Source organism: Labrus mixtus, chromosome 12 (genome assembly GCF_963584025.1).
Source record: "Labrus mixtus chromosome 12, fLabMix1.1, whole genome shotgun sequence".
In the NCBI taxonomy this organism is placed as follows: Eukaryota; Metazoa; Chordata; class Actinopteri; order Labriformes; family Labridae; genus Labrus; species Labrus mixtus.
In genome coordinates this window covers 4,319,651-4,333,571 of record NC_083623.1, presented here as the reverse complement: position 1 = coordinate 4,333,571, position 13,921 = coordinate 4,319,651, and the positions used below count along the sequence as shown (strand labels likewise).

General features: G+C 41.3%; 2 protein-coding genes across 5 annotated transcripts; both read left to right on the top strand.

Moving 5' to 3' along the window:
- The first annotated feature begins 616 nt into the window (after positions 1-616).
- Positions 617-7,275, top strand: LOC132984694 (hatching enzyme 1.2-like). Of its 4 annotated transcripts, none has more exons than XM_061051581.1 (13): positions 617-788; positions 978-1,028; positions 3,364-3,414; positions 3,593-3,607; positions 3,694-3,750; positions 3,847-3,893; positions 4,617-4,696; positions 4,814-4,854; positions 4,954-5,068; positions 5,191-5,363; positions 6,343-6,424; positions 6,988-7,109; positions 7,197-7,275. In XM_061051581.1, exons 1-13 carry the CDS (start codon positions 755-757, stop codon positions 7,211-7,213), a joined length of 885 nt encoding a protein of 294 aa, XP_060907564.1. In that variant the 5' UTR covers positions 617-754; the 3' UTR covers positions 7,214-7,275. The 4 variants fall into 4 exon arrangements, with proteins under 4 accessions (XP_060907564.1, XP_060907566.1, XP_060907567.1 ...); XM_061051583.1 differs by having other exon boundaries at positions 618-788; positions 4,632-4,696; XM_061051584.1 differs by having other exon boundaries at positions 619-788; positions 4,665-4,696.
- Positions 7,276-7,761: 486 nt separating this feature from the next.
- Positions 7,762-12,845, top strand: ttll2 (tubulin tyrosine ligase-like family, member 2). The gene is made up of 3 exons (XM_061051577.1): positions 7,762-8,863; positions 9,247-10,613; positions 11,988-12,845. Exons 1-3 carry the CDS (start codon positions 8,642-8,644, stop codon positions 12,316-12,318), a joined length of 1,920 nt encoding a protein of 639 aa, XP_060907560.1. The 5' UTR covers positions 7,762-8,641; the 3' UTR covers positions 12,319-12,845.
- Positions 12,846-13,921: the final 1,076 nt, after the last annotated feature.

The following is a 13,921-nucleotide window of genomic DNA, read 5'->3' as shown; positions in this document are numbered from 1 at the left end:
GGACACATCGGACATGTTGCTGCAGGACCTGGGGATTGAACCCTTGACTTTTTGATTGGGAGATGACCTACTCTACCAACTGAGCCAGAGCTGCCCCTATAGGTGTAGAAGGACAATGAAGTCAATCTTCCTAATCATAGAATCTAGTCCAACATTTTGTAATACGCATGCCTACTTGTGCAGCAACTTCTTCACATGCTGATATCATTTATTTGGTCATATTTATTCATCATGTGTTGCATTGGGTGGGATATTTGAGCGATAAGCACATCTCTTAAAGATCCTCCACATAAAGGATCCCTGCATGATCTAATCCGTAGGGTTGAATGAGATCACCGTCATTCAGTGTTTGGAGAACAATTTTTCTATCTCTCTGTCTTTTTGTTGTTTTCTCCTCTAGTAGAGAAACTCTTAAAAGTCCTCCTCCCTGCTCTTCACAGATTTCAACATGAGGAGCTCCCTTAAGATCTAAGATGCTTTAACTTTTATCTCTACCAGGACCCTGTCTCACCGATTAATAGAGTTTTCTTATTATATATACATATATACATATATATACATATTTCTTATGAATATGGCCCCTGAACTCTCAGTAACTTTGTGTATAGTGCCCCCTACAGGTCAGAGTGAACCGATGCAGTCATAATTAGAGCGAAGTGATCACACCTGTGGAGACCTCTGATGATACCTGGTTTATCACATCATCATTGTATCTGTCGGACAGAAAACAGTGAGACCGTTCCTGTGCTGCATAATGTGGCTTCTGCTTTTCCTCTGCATGTCCACAGGTACTCACTGATTACTTTTTTATTCTCTTATTCTTAAGTTTTTATTGACTGTCCTATGGTTTTTTATGTTGTATTAACACCAGATGGAGTTGCACTAAGTTGTTGAATGAGCTTACAACGGCAGTAAAAGCTTTCTGATTCTCAAGTTACATAGTTTTTTGTTTTTTTTATTCTTTCTTTGTTGTGCAGTTGGTGGAGTCCCCATAAATTCAACACAGGAGGCTAGCAGCCATGCTCCAGGTATGTATAGACAGCAACTACACTTTGAAAGGTGGATCATTTAGTGACTTTTAGACACGATTGTTGTTTTGTTTTTCTTAACAGTATCAGAATTACAACCCAGATATCAGGGTAATTCTCTTCTCTAGTAGTTGTTATGCCTTCAAATGAAACGCACCATGTGACTAACACAGCCTCCGGTTGCAGCTCATTTCTTTAACAAAGTAGGATAAAGTTAGAATGATATTAATTTGCTCCTCATTTGCATAATTACGAGTAATGACTGCATGAATGGCGTTCTAAAGTCATAAGAATTTTCTTATAGGGTAGATTCCCTTGTGTATACTTTAGTTTAGTTTAGTTTTTTATTTTATTATTGTGTCATACATGCATCCATATGCCCAGCCCACATGGGCTTACATGACACCATAAATTTAAAAACGTTCCTGGATCAGCACTAGGTAAACTATATTAATTCTCAAGAAACAAAATGAGAAAGCAAAAGCAAGTCAAACTAATTATGGCAAGGCAATTTTATTTATGTAGCACATTTCAACAACAAGGCAATTCAAAGTGCTTCACACAAGACATCAAAAGCATCATGACAGAGGAAAGAAAATAAACATTAAAATAGAACATAAAAAGAAAAATCACTGGAATTATTCAATCTGAACATATGTTCAAATAAAATAATTAAAAATGAAATTAATTGAAATAAAGTAAAAATATAAAAAGAGTTAAAAGTTCCAGTGCAGAGTTAAAGTTTTAAAATCTTATTAAAGCTGTTTAATGAAAGGCAGCTGTAAACAGGTGAGTCTTCAACCTCCATTTAAAAGAGCTGAGAGTTTCAGCAGACCTGCAGTTTTCTGGGAGTTTGTTCCAGATATAAGGAGCATAGAAACTGAACGCTGCTTCTCCGTGTTCGGTTCTGACTCTGGGGACAGAGAGCAGACCTGTCCCAGACGACCTGAGCGGTCTGGATGGTTAATAATTAATCAGGAGGTCACTAATGTATTTTGGCCCTAAACCTTTAAGCGCTTTATAAACCAGCAACAGGATTTTAAAGTCTATTCTCTGACAGACTGGGAGCCAGTGTAAGGCTCTCAGAACTGGACTGATGTGATCCATTTTCTTGGTTTTGGTGAGGACTCTAGCAGCACCATTCTGGATCAGCTGCAGTTGTCTGACTGATGTTTTAAGCAGACCTGTAAAGACACTGTTGCAGTAATCAAGACGACTGAAGATAAAAGCATGGACAAGTTTTTCCAGGTCCTGCTGGGACCTAAGTCCTCTAATTCTTGATATGTTCTTCAGGTGATAGTAGGCTGACTTTGTAATTGTGTTAATGTGGCTTTTAAAATTGAGGTCTGAGTCCATCACTATGCCCAGATTTCTTGCCTGGTCTGTGGTTTTAAGTCTTACTGACTGAAGCTGATTGCTGATTTGCTCCAAAAACAACAACCTCAGTTTTGTCTTTGTTTAGCTGGAGAAAATTTTTGCACATCCACTCATTTATTTGCTCTATGCATTTACCCAGTGCTTTTATGGTTCCATGGTTGCCTGGCGACATTGTAATATATATTTGTATCGTCTGCATAGTTATGATAACTTATTTTATTGTTTTTTATAATCTGAGCTAGTGGGAGCATGTAGAGATTAAACAGAAGAGGTCCCAGGATGGAACCTTGGGGAACTCCACAAGTAATTTTTGTTTGCTCAGATTTGAAGTTACCTATAGACACAAAGAAGTCCCTGTCCTTTAAGTAGGATTCAAACCAGTTTAGTACTGTGCCAGAAACTCCCACCAAGCTTTCCAGTCGGTCGAGTAGTATATTGTGGTCAACTGTGTCGAACGCAGCACTGAGATCAAGTAAAACTAAGACTGAGGTTCTGCCACTGTCTGTGTTTAAATGGATGTCATTAAACACTTTAACCAGAGCTGTCTCAGTGCAGAATATCCTGTCTTCTTTTCCAAGCTTTTGAAACAAAATTAGCAAGTTTAAACGCATCAAACTTACACAGCCATTCCAGTTTCTGCACATCTGTCCACACGAATATTTCAGATTTTACTTCATGAAACAATAATTCTCTTAAATCATCAGATTTTGTACAATGCAAAAGAAAATGGGACTCCGTTTCAACTTCGTCCAAATCACACATCTCTCAAAGTCTGTTTTCTACTGGAATGTTTTTGAATCGACCGACTTCAACAGCCAGAGGGAGAATACCAGATCTTAACTGTGCGACCAAGGATCTTTGGCTTCTAGATAAACGACACGTTACATATATATGCTTGCTAAACATTAAATAACAAATCCTTTGTCAATGGCTGTCTCCATGAATTCTTCTTTTTCAGCCGGTGATGTGCTGTTAAACGACACCCTGCATGCAGATCATGGGGCCCAAGGTTGGTGTTCGTTTGTTTGAACATTCACAACGTCAAGAATAACTTGAAAGACAAAACTTTTTATTTAACAAGAGTTTGTCGGGTATTTTTTAACAAACAATCCAAACTCATAAAAATTTATGAAATTATTATTTTACCACCATAATTTATTTTTCTTTAAATGTTACCCACAATGCAGCAGTTCAGGATTCAGGTGTGTACTCATTGGTGTGTTAATGATTAAAGACTGTTTTGTTTTACAAATAAAATAAATAAGGGATGTTTTTTTTTCTTTTCCAGGTGAGGTGTCCATGAAGCTGAAACCTTCGCTGAGAGACAGTGCAGAAACCTTGGCGGGTAAATCAGAAACACGACCAAAATCCAGATCAGAAGACGTTTGTGAAAAGCGATGAACACTAACCAAATACTTTATTCTACTTTGACTTTCTGTAGATCTTCAGGAAGACATGATTGTACAAGAGGGAGACATTTTGTTGCCGGTAAGATGGAGAACTTAAAATATGGTAAGAACGAAAAGCTACAGCTTTCTGGGGACTTTGTCACATGGGGGGAGGGGAGGAGGGGGGTCCCACGGAAGCTGGCAAAAACATGGTGCATCCTACATTTAAGCAATAACCACATTATATTTCAAAACTAAACTATTTTTTAAATTTATGACCCATGTCCACTGAGCGTTTATTCCTTTTTTTTTCTTTTTTTATTGTTTTCATTGAGGAGAGAGCGTTCGCTGCAGAATGCGGACGCCTTGAAAAAAAAAGCGCCCAGCGTCTTTTCTCCCGAGTATCCGAGTTGAAAATCTTTCAACTTTTCAGAAAGGCGCTGTTGACTTCACCGGCGCTCTTTTTCCAAATGTTTGATATTCTCTGTATTTTTGCCGCCTACAGATCGTGTCTTGTACCCACATCCTCTTTGCTCTGCATCTGATCGGGAGAGAAAAAAAACAAATCTAAAATGAAAAAAAAAAAAAAACATGCAGTAAAAAGTAATGTAGCAGCGGCCGTTGTCATGGAGACAGGACGGATGCACAGCGCTTTTCTTTCTCAGAGCACAAATGCTTCATGCTAACGCTCCAGAGCGCACAGCCAGCGCTTTCCTGACCCCGGATAAAACGCTATTATGGACACAGGGTCTTACTAAGTCAAAGATGACACGATTACAACATCCATTCTTCCAGACGGTACTCAAACTTTGTGCTGAGACAGATGAATGATCATCAGGATGAAGTGAAAGCTGACAAGTCGATAAAGAAGTGTGTCCAAAGCTGCAGATTGTACAAAAGTGTGTGATTTGAAACGCCAGGATGTGTCATAACAGCCGCAGTATGAATCAAACTTTATAAAATGTCACATTAACAGTTGAAACTAAATAACTTAAGTCTTTATGAAACCGACAGGAGGAGAGGAATGCTGTGGAGATGCTGTGGTTGGACGCGATCGTGCCGTACGTTATCAGTGATGAACTCGGTGAGTTGTTTTTTTTTGTTTTTTTTTAATAAAAGGAGATAGAGTAGGTGATGATTTCTGTCATTCTTTCTTGCAGCTCATAAAGAGGGGGACTTCCACACTGCGTTCCAGATGATTTCGGATTACACGTGTATTCGCTTCACGCCGCACACCCACGAGTATAACTACCTGAAGTTCAAGACCGGCAAGGGGTGAGAGATACGCTCTGGGAAAATGTCAGGTCGGATGAGTGGTGCTACGTCCACCCGGAGTTAAGAGAGTGGAAGTGTTTTTGTGTTTTTGACACTCTAGTCGTCTTGTTTTACGTCTCCAGTTGCGCCTCGTTCGTTGGCTGTCGTGGAGGAGCTCAGCCGCTGTATCACTCCCGGAAGTGTAGCGTCGGAAATCTCTGCCACGAGATCATTCACGCTCTGGGGTTACATCATGAACACACACGCAAGGACCGGGATGATTACGTCTCCGTGCAGTGGGAGAGTATCAAGCCAGGTAAAACACCTAAACTGACTGTAGAGGTCATGGACTGTATCATAATAATAATAATAATAATATAACAGTGTATGCTAAAGGTTTCACTTCTGACCTCTGTGTGTGTAAAAGAAATGGACGTAGCCTCCAGGTTTGAAAATGGAAGCCAATGTGGAACTACCTTACACCTGTAGTATTTCTTACGGCCAGCAGGGGGCGACTCCTGATGTGTCTAGAAGTCTGACTTTACTTTTAGGTGATTTATTACCTCAATAACTAAGTTTAGCTTCTCAAACAGCTGATTAAACCTACATGGGCAGTAAGGGTATAACACATGGTATGCGTTATAGAAAGGCCATCTTGTGATTGACAAGTCTCCTCCACAGCAACCTCTCGCTAAGGATAGAAGTTTAGCACTCTTTATTGTCAAGATAGGACAGTGAGAGTGGAGAGTAACATGCGGGGAAAGGAGTCACAGGTCGGATTCCCCGCACTTAACCACTACCCTACTGGCACCCTAAATAATAATAACCGGTTAAGTTACATGACGTTGGATGGTTTAACTTGTTCTGCGGCAGCTGTTGAGGTTGCTAGGCGACAGAAGTGGCACTTAGTAACGAATGTGTAAAGGTTAACAGGAAATCCTAAAGGATGCTAACCCTGAACCGGGGTACAGCAGTGGCCACATTTGGCTAAAAGTGTCAAGTCTTATGGCTTCAAAGTTGAAATCGTATTTCTTTCATCATAATGGCAATGCGTCCACTTCTTATGTACATCCCAAGGTCCTTAAACACTTTCATGTTCTAGAGTTAAAGACTACATGGGGCAGTGGGAAAGCCTTCCAGCAACACTCGGGCGTGTTTCTTTAAAAATATAGGATGAAAAGTGCTGAACATCTGGAATTAAATATTTGAACACTGCTGCTGTATTTTCCATTTTTATCTGCATGGCTTCTTAAGTCTGAGACATTATAAATGATTCTGGACATTTCTGATTGCAGGCAGAGAGAAGAACTTCGCTCTGAAATATGGAAACACTCTGAATCTGCCGTACGATATCAACTCCATAATGCACTATGGATCGTAAGTCGTGACCCATAGTTAATTCAACTTTTTAACAGAAGAGCGTTAAAGTGAGCGGGAGTCCTGCCAGCTGCTCTGTTGTCTGGAGGACTGGAGAAGAAGAACATTCATTTCTCACTGATTATTTTGATGTCATGTAAGTGTGTTTAGATCACGATCATTCTGTCATTTTTAAAGCAATATGAAGCTACAAGCTAACAAGAGAGCGCTAACATTAGCATGCTAACACAACAATGCAGGACACCGCCAATAGCAGCTCGAGCCGAGGACAGTTTTGTCCACCGCTTGCGCTTCATGATGCGTAATTATGGTGCGTTCTTATTGATGACTCGTTTTACGCCAACTCGAGTGGAGAGGGGTTGACGGTGTCTCGTTCGAGGAGACGGGAGGCTTCAGAATAGCGGAGGTGTGGCAGTTTGTTTTGGTTTCATGCTCAAGGGGTGACATCTACTGGATCAAAAAGTTGCACATTCTTCCTTTTTTAAGCCAGTGCAAAAAAACGTACAAAAGGAAATTCTTCTTTTTTGGATATTGATTAAAAATATATTTTTGTTTCCTCTAAGGTATTTTTTCAGTGCAGACGGAAATCCGACCGTGTTGCCCTTCGAGGTTGGAGTTCAGATGGGTCAGAGAACTCACCTCAGTCATCTGGACATACAGAGGATAAACAAACTCTACCACTGTGGTGACAACACTCAACTGACATATGTATCACCTGCAGGTTTCATTGTTACAATCTACAAGCTGATCAAATGTGTGTTTCTTCTTCCAGATGAGCGGACGAAGTGAACCCACACCATGTTGGTTAACCTTCATTTGCCCTGAAGTGCAATAAAATTGTAAACCTCCAACTCTCTGGTTCTTATTTGTTTTTTCAGGATATGCAAGATAACAACTGTTGAAATATGTCTAAACACACATTGCCAGAGAGGCGGGGCTTCAGAATTTAACAAAAACCGATGTGCGATGTTTGGTACTATTCGAGGATCTGTTTGTGGTTTTTTCCCTTCATGTTTGAGAGGTACCTGTGGATGGTGATTGGACGGTTGTTTCTTTATAAAACCAGATTATTTTTCTTTACACTTTTTTTTTACTTTTAAGGTAACATCCCCAATTACTGCTGGATGCCATTTTTTTATTTGTGTGTGTGAGCTTAAATGTTTCGGTAAATCTGAGAAGCCCAAACAAAACTTGACTAACCCTGCCCACTGACACAGAGATGAAACTCAAGTTTACACCTGATCATGTTACAAGTTCGGCCATATATTAATCTTAAACATCCTGTATAGACACTTCTGCTGTTTTGGCAGCCTTGAATAATATGAATCAGTGAATTCAATGAATAGTTTTTATTATCTCTCTGTGAACAGCAGGCAAATAAAACATGTCTGACAATGGGCGTTCACTTATTTAACGGCCATCGTTCAGAACAGTAGAAGCCTTTTGTGCTTGAATCTGCCCGACAGACTACAGACTGTACGAGTCTGTTTGTGTGAGCGTGTGTAGGTGGCGCTATGACAACAGATCTTCCCCTAAACACAAGGTGAAGGACATGCATATACCTGATGGAGTCAAAGTGAGGCAGCCGTCAGTTAATGTGCATTTAGCACTTACCAAGTGAGACAAATCCCTTCTTTTAACATTATAAACCTATGGAAAACTTTAGGGTCAACACACCTGGCTTACTCTCATATTATTTTTGTGTGCACTTATTAATCCGCCTAAAGGGCACCACACCTTTTTTTTTTTTTTTTTTTTTTATATTTCCAAGCAGTGAGGCGACAGAGCTCAGCAGCATGTTTAAATTTGAAGTGGATGAGGTCTCTTGTTAGTGATCTGGCACGCTCTCTGTGTCTGTGGGCGGGGAGACAAAGTGTCAGGTTTTGTTTGGTGCTTCTCAGATTTACCACGTAAACACTTACACAGCTCACACACAAACAAGGCTGCGGTGAGAGCTGCATGTTTGTGAGGTCGGGACCCACATTAGTGCCTACAGCCTCATTTGGAACAGGATTTATAACTCTGGAGAGAAGGAAGGTGGAGGGGAAGTTTACACAACCTTCTTTGATTCATCTCTGCCAGAGAACGCTGGGTAACTTTTTTTATATAATTGTATCAAATTTGATGATTCATCAAAACTCCTCCAACATAAAAGAAAGATCTGATGTTGACTATCCTGTTTTTGTGATGCTCTTATGTGTAGTGTAAAAATGCTGCATGGCTGCCTCCCTGGTGTTCAGACTTCATGACAAGGGTCCCAAGCTGGTGAGGGAGGTGCTGCTCGAGCGGGGATGGGAGGAATACGACGAAGAAGAGAGAGAGGACGAGGACTGGAACCTGTACTGGAGGGGCTCTGCCTTTCGAAACGCAGAGTATCACCACCTGTTGCCATGGCAGCGACTCAACCACCATCCCAAGACTGCTGGAATCACACGCAAGGTGAGCATCTGAAATGTGTGTTTAAAAAAATAAAAATAAAATGAAAAAAGTGATATTTTTTGCACGGCTTAAAAAAGGCTTTGTCGATTCCTGCAAAATAATAAAGTAAAAAACTATGGTTGACTTATGGTGTGCAGCAAAGCCTTCTTCTCCAAGGGGGCGGCCCAGGTTCGAATCCCACCTGTGGCTCCTTGCCTGAACAACACCCCTCCGACCCCCTTGCTCCCTATCCCTCTTCCTGCATTTTATCCCATCTCTCCCCCCATCCCCTTCCAGGCCCGGCGCTGCTTCTTCCACCATTGCCACCTCTTCTGTTCAACGTCATGTTCATGATTAATGATTGATCACCAACTAAAATAACGTTTGTTATTTTTTTTTAAAAGGACTGCTTGGCCCGCAACCTGCGGAGGATGAGAGCCACATTTGGTTCGGCTCTTTACGACTTCAGTCCCGTCGCCTTCATCCTCCCCAACGACTACACCCGCTTCCTGTCTGAATACGACAAACTGCGCCCGACCCGAGGACCTCCGGCGTACTGGATATGTAAACCTGTAGATCTCTCCAGGGGCCGGGGAATCTTCCTCTTCGAGGACCTCAAAGACTTGGTCTACGACTGCTCGGTGATCGTGCAAAGGTACATCAGCGACCCCCTGTTGATCTCCGGCTACAAGTTTGACCTGAGGATCTACGTCTGTGTGAAGAGTTTCCACCCGCTGACGGTTTACATCCACCAAGAAGGCCTGGTGCGGTTTGCCACAGAGAAGTACGACTTGGCATCGCTGCGGAACTTTTACGCTCATCTGACCAACACCAGCATCAACAAGTTCGGCCCGTTCTACAGGACGGAGAAAGAACGAGTGGGCCGAGGGTGCAAGTGGACTATGAGCAAGTTCAGGCATTTTCTTCACAGCCAAGACGTCAACCAGAATCTTTTATGGCAGAGGATCAACAACATCGTGACCCTGTCCCTCCTCACGATCGCTCCATCTGTCCCTTCCTGTCCCAACTGCGTGGAGCTCTTCGGCTTTGACGTCCTCGTCGACGTTAGGTTTAAACCTTGGCTGTTGGAGGTCAACTACAGCCCGGCGTTGACTCTGGACTGCCCGGCTGATATCGCGGTGAAGAAAAGGCTGATCGGCGATCTCGTCGATCTGATGAACTACACGTTGGTCGACGGCTTGAGGGAGAAGGCGTATCAGAGACGAGGGTGCGAGAAGTCTTGGTTCCACGCTAACCTGCCCGCAAATTCTTCAATACCCGTGTTCCCAAAGTTTAAGAAACCCAAATTCCAAAAGCAAAGTAGTGGAACCCAGCCGTTGCAAACTCAGGCACTTCCTGTTCTTAAAACGAATCACCGGTTTGAAAAAAGACAACACAAGCAGAGTTCTGTTGTAGCTTACACTCAAAGATTTCTTCCCCCAGTTGACTTAAACAAGAGACAGGCAACCAGGGACAGGATCACTACCAGAAACCATAAGGACAAGACCCTGAACTGGATACTCGGCCCACGTTCAAGGACAAATGTGACGACGGTAAACAGACGGGCATGCCCAGCTCTTGCTGCGAGGCTGACGGACAACAGAAGTCTCCTCAAGTCTGAGGTTACAAACTGTGACGACACTGAAACAGAAGCTGAGGCCGATGAGCTCTCGGCAGAGGCAGACGTTTCCTCTTCGGTACTTGATACCCCACAGAGGAGGCATGGACTCAGATGTCCTGCTGTGCCCTGGAAGCTCCCAGACATCCACAGGTTTGTACACGACTGCTGGTTTTTATAAACCTTCACATTCTGAAAATACTGATTGATACACTGAATCAATTAGAGATTTTTTTCTTAGCTCACAGATGTCCATCCCATGCATCCATTATCTAAATCGCTTATTTCGTTCAGGGTCGTGGGTGTCTGAAGCTGATTCCAGCTGTCATTAGGCGAGAGATGGGTAACACCCTGGACTAATAACCAGTAAACACTCCATTGGATCTGCAGAGTCCCTCTGCACCTTTAAGAAAAAGCTAAAGACCCAGCTCTTTCATGAATACCTACTAACTTAATGATGATGGTCTCCATATTATTGATGATGATGATGGTAATGACGATGGTTTTTGTTTGATAACGACGACTTATAAGATGGTTTCTATACTGATTAGAGCTCTCAAGAACTGCCCTCAATGTTGTGCTTTGCCTCTGGTCACTTCCTGTCAGCACCTGTGTGTCCAATCAGACTCAAAGCTGATCGTTTGCTCTTACTGACATTGTTCCCTTTTTTCTAGATCCTTGCTTGTGTTGTACTTACTCTCTGATGTACGTCGCTTTGGATAAAAGCGTCTGCTCAGTGAATTGTAGAATTGTAGTAAATAGAAGGCTATTATTTTAGTAAAAATGTAATTTCCTACAGTAGCCCTATTCAGACTGCCGTTTCAAGCCGCGATATTTACGCCCCTGTGACATTTAGCCTTCAATCTGAATGTTGGAAAGGCGTAATGGGGGAGGGGACCAAGTGATGCCCCCTCTGTACCATAGAGAGATGTTTTCAACAGAGCCAGCTGGGAGAAAAAATGACATCAACTTTTTGTCCTTTAAGTGTCGGCTTGAAATGATATATCAACTCAACAAGTCATATCAAATTTTAAGGAGGCTTTTCAAAGTTATTGGTCTGATTTCAGAGGGAGATCAAAATGTTTTCTCTTGTGGACAGTTTTTGAAATACTCTGATTAAAAAAATAATAAAATAAGGCTGAATCGATAAAGTTACACCTTAACAACATAGTCTTATGTATTATATAAATAGTCTTATATAAATGTGGATTCTGCTCAAATCCAAGCACTTAGCTGGGCGGTTAGCTAGTGCAAAAAAAACACCAGACAATAGAAGCTCATAGATGGTAAAATAGGCTTCAGAAGGTCAAAGGTCATGATTACTTAGATTTACATGTGATGCAAAAGTGCCTAAAAAATGGATGTGAAGTGAAACAAATGATACTATTTATCGTACTTAAACATTTTGTGGACATTTTTATTTCTTGGGTATTTTTACCATTTTTATAAAAAAAAAATTATTTTCTGATTTTGTAATGTCTTTTAGATTGAGACTATTCATCAATAAGTGTTTTCATTGTTTTGCAGTGCGAGACACGAGGAGGAGAGGATTCCTTTCGACGAGAACACGGCACACAACAGACAACATGTTCCTCCACTCAGAGTCGGAGACTTCATACGGACGTTTCCGTTTAACACAGCCACCCTGAGGGCCGCACAGCAGGAACTGGATATTAAAGTTATCACGCGGGAGCTCCGAAAGCTGACGGGTCGGCTGGCAAAAGCAGACAAAAAGAGGAGGACGGAAAAAGAGGAGGAGAAGAAGGACGAAGACGAAGAAGAAGAAGAAGACTTTGATTCACTGCTGTGGGGGCCAAAAGATCCTCCTCTGATTAGTCAGTGCTTGAAAAGACAATAGGTAATGTTACTATTTTATACAATTTACTGGTTTGATTTTGACCTTTTAAGACTGTGAGGTTGAAATCAAGATCTGGCACAGGAAGCATATCGACTTGCAGAGCGTGGACGTGTAATGACACCATCTTTTGTCCGTCATCATGAATTATTGTCGGGGTGCTTAAAGACCACTTAACAGTGTTTTATAAACCTGCATGATGTGACACTAACATGATTTAAAGCACGGACACAAAGGTGAACTCTAGATCTTCAGAACGATAGAAACACGGGTTAAGATAACAGAAATTAGATTTTTTAAAGATGTGCAGCGTATTTTACTGTTTCTTATCTATTTAAGGTATTTTACAGGGTATCTGTCTCACCATGACAAAATATTTAATTATTATTAACAAACCAAATATATCAGTCTAAAGGCCTCGCACACTGAATCTTTTTTTTTCCGATGCAGTTTTTCGACCGTTTATTTTTCTATTAATATCAAAAATTTGCAGTATGAGACAAAACGTCTGTGAAGATGATTTAGTGCTTCTTTCACTCCTTGAAAAAACAACAACAACAACAGGCTCCGTTCCACATGAAAAACCAGACCAGAGCGAGGAGAGTTTCACCTGTCAATCAAGGAGAGTTTTGTCTTGTTGATAAAGGAGCTGCAGTTGTATTTCAGGATGGTCCAGTTTGATATACGCTGCTAGCTTCACTGGAACCTGCACAGTAAAAAGAAGAATACCAATTTATGTGAAACGACTGATCCTTAAGAGCGGCTGGCAGCATGTTTGAGGTAGGGGACGCTACAGACACCCACCCAAACACTATGGCTGGATGCGAAAAAACACAGAAACCTGTTCGGAAAGAAATAAAAACTGACTAAAGTTTTGGACTCAGTGTGCAAACATGACCGACATAATATCAGATTGTATTTCTTTTCAAGTTGCATCTATTTCGGATGAAAATAACGGACTTGGTGTGCTGAAGATAGGACTCTGAAAACATCACAGACAGTGGGACTCGGGTGTTACACCCATTGTAGACAGTCATGACTCACAGAGTTATTTTCAGAGGAGATACTTGATTTATATTATATTTAAGTGTGAAAAATTGCATGTTAAGCCTTTAAGCATTTTTCTTCAGTTCCTTTCATGCATCAGAGAGAGTAAACTGAGGACCAGTGGAGGGCAGCAGGTCAAAGCAGCAGTATCCAAACCTCACCAAAAAGGTGAAAGAAGTTCACGATTAGAATGCAAAAAAGCTTCACTGCACGACTGCCAAATATGTGAGCGAGCTCAGAAATGTGTTTGTTCTCTCTTTGATGTTTAAGAAATCTGTGTTCAATAGAAGAAATACCTCCTCACCTTCTCTGTGTAACTAAAGGGGAAAATACACAGTTACACACAGTTACACAGTTATTCAGATGATTTATGGCCTCATTAAAAAACAAAGGGCATGCAGGGATTTTCAGTGGAAGAAGTCAAACTAAGACTAAAACTCACAGTCTTCCAAAAGGTTTGTCACACAGGTCAGGAAGTTTACAAAGATATTAACGACAACATGTATAAGGAATGTGTTGACTGTCATAGTTTTAATAGTGAGTTTGACTTTTTTCTTTT

Bases quoted from the DNA above. Each gene is read 5' to 3' on its own strand.
- LOC132984694 (XM_061051581.1), top strand. From the start codon at position 755: ATGTGGCTTCTGCTTTTCCTCTGCATGTCCACAG. The intron at 3,894-4,616 runs GTAAGATGGAGA...GTGCTGAGACAG, and splicing joins AGGGAGACATTTTGTTGCCG to ATGAATGATCATCAGGATGA. The intron at 6,425-6,987 runs GTAAGTCGTGAC...GTTTCCTCTAAG, and splicing joins TCCATAATGCACTATGGATC to GTATTTTTTCAGTGCAGACG.
- ttll2 (XM_061051577.1), top strand. From the start codon at position 8,642: ATGGCTGCCTCCCTGGTGTTCAGACTTCATGACAAGGGTCCCAAGCTG. The intron at 8,864-9,246 runs GTGAGCATCTGA...TTTTTTTAAAAG, and splicing joins CTGCTGGAATCACACGCAAG to GACTGCTTGGCCCGCAACCT. The intron at 10,614-11,987 runs GTTTGTACACGA...ATTGTTTTGCAG, and splicing joins AAGCTCCCAGACATCCACAG to TGCGAGACACGAGGAGGAGA.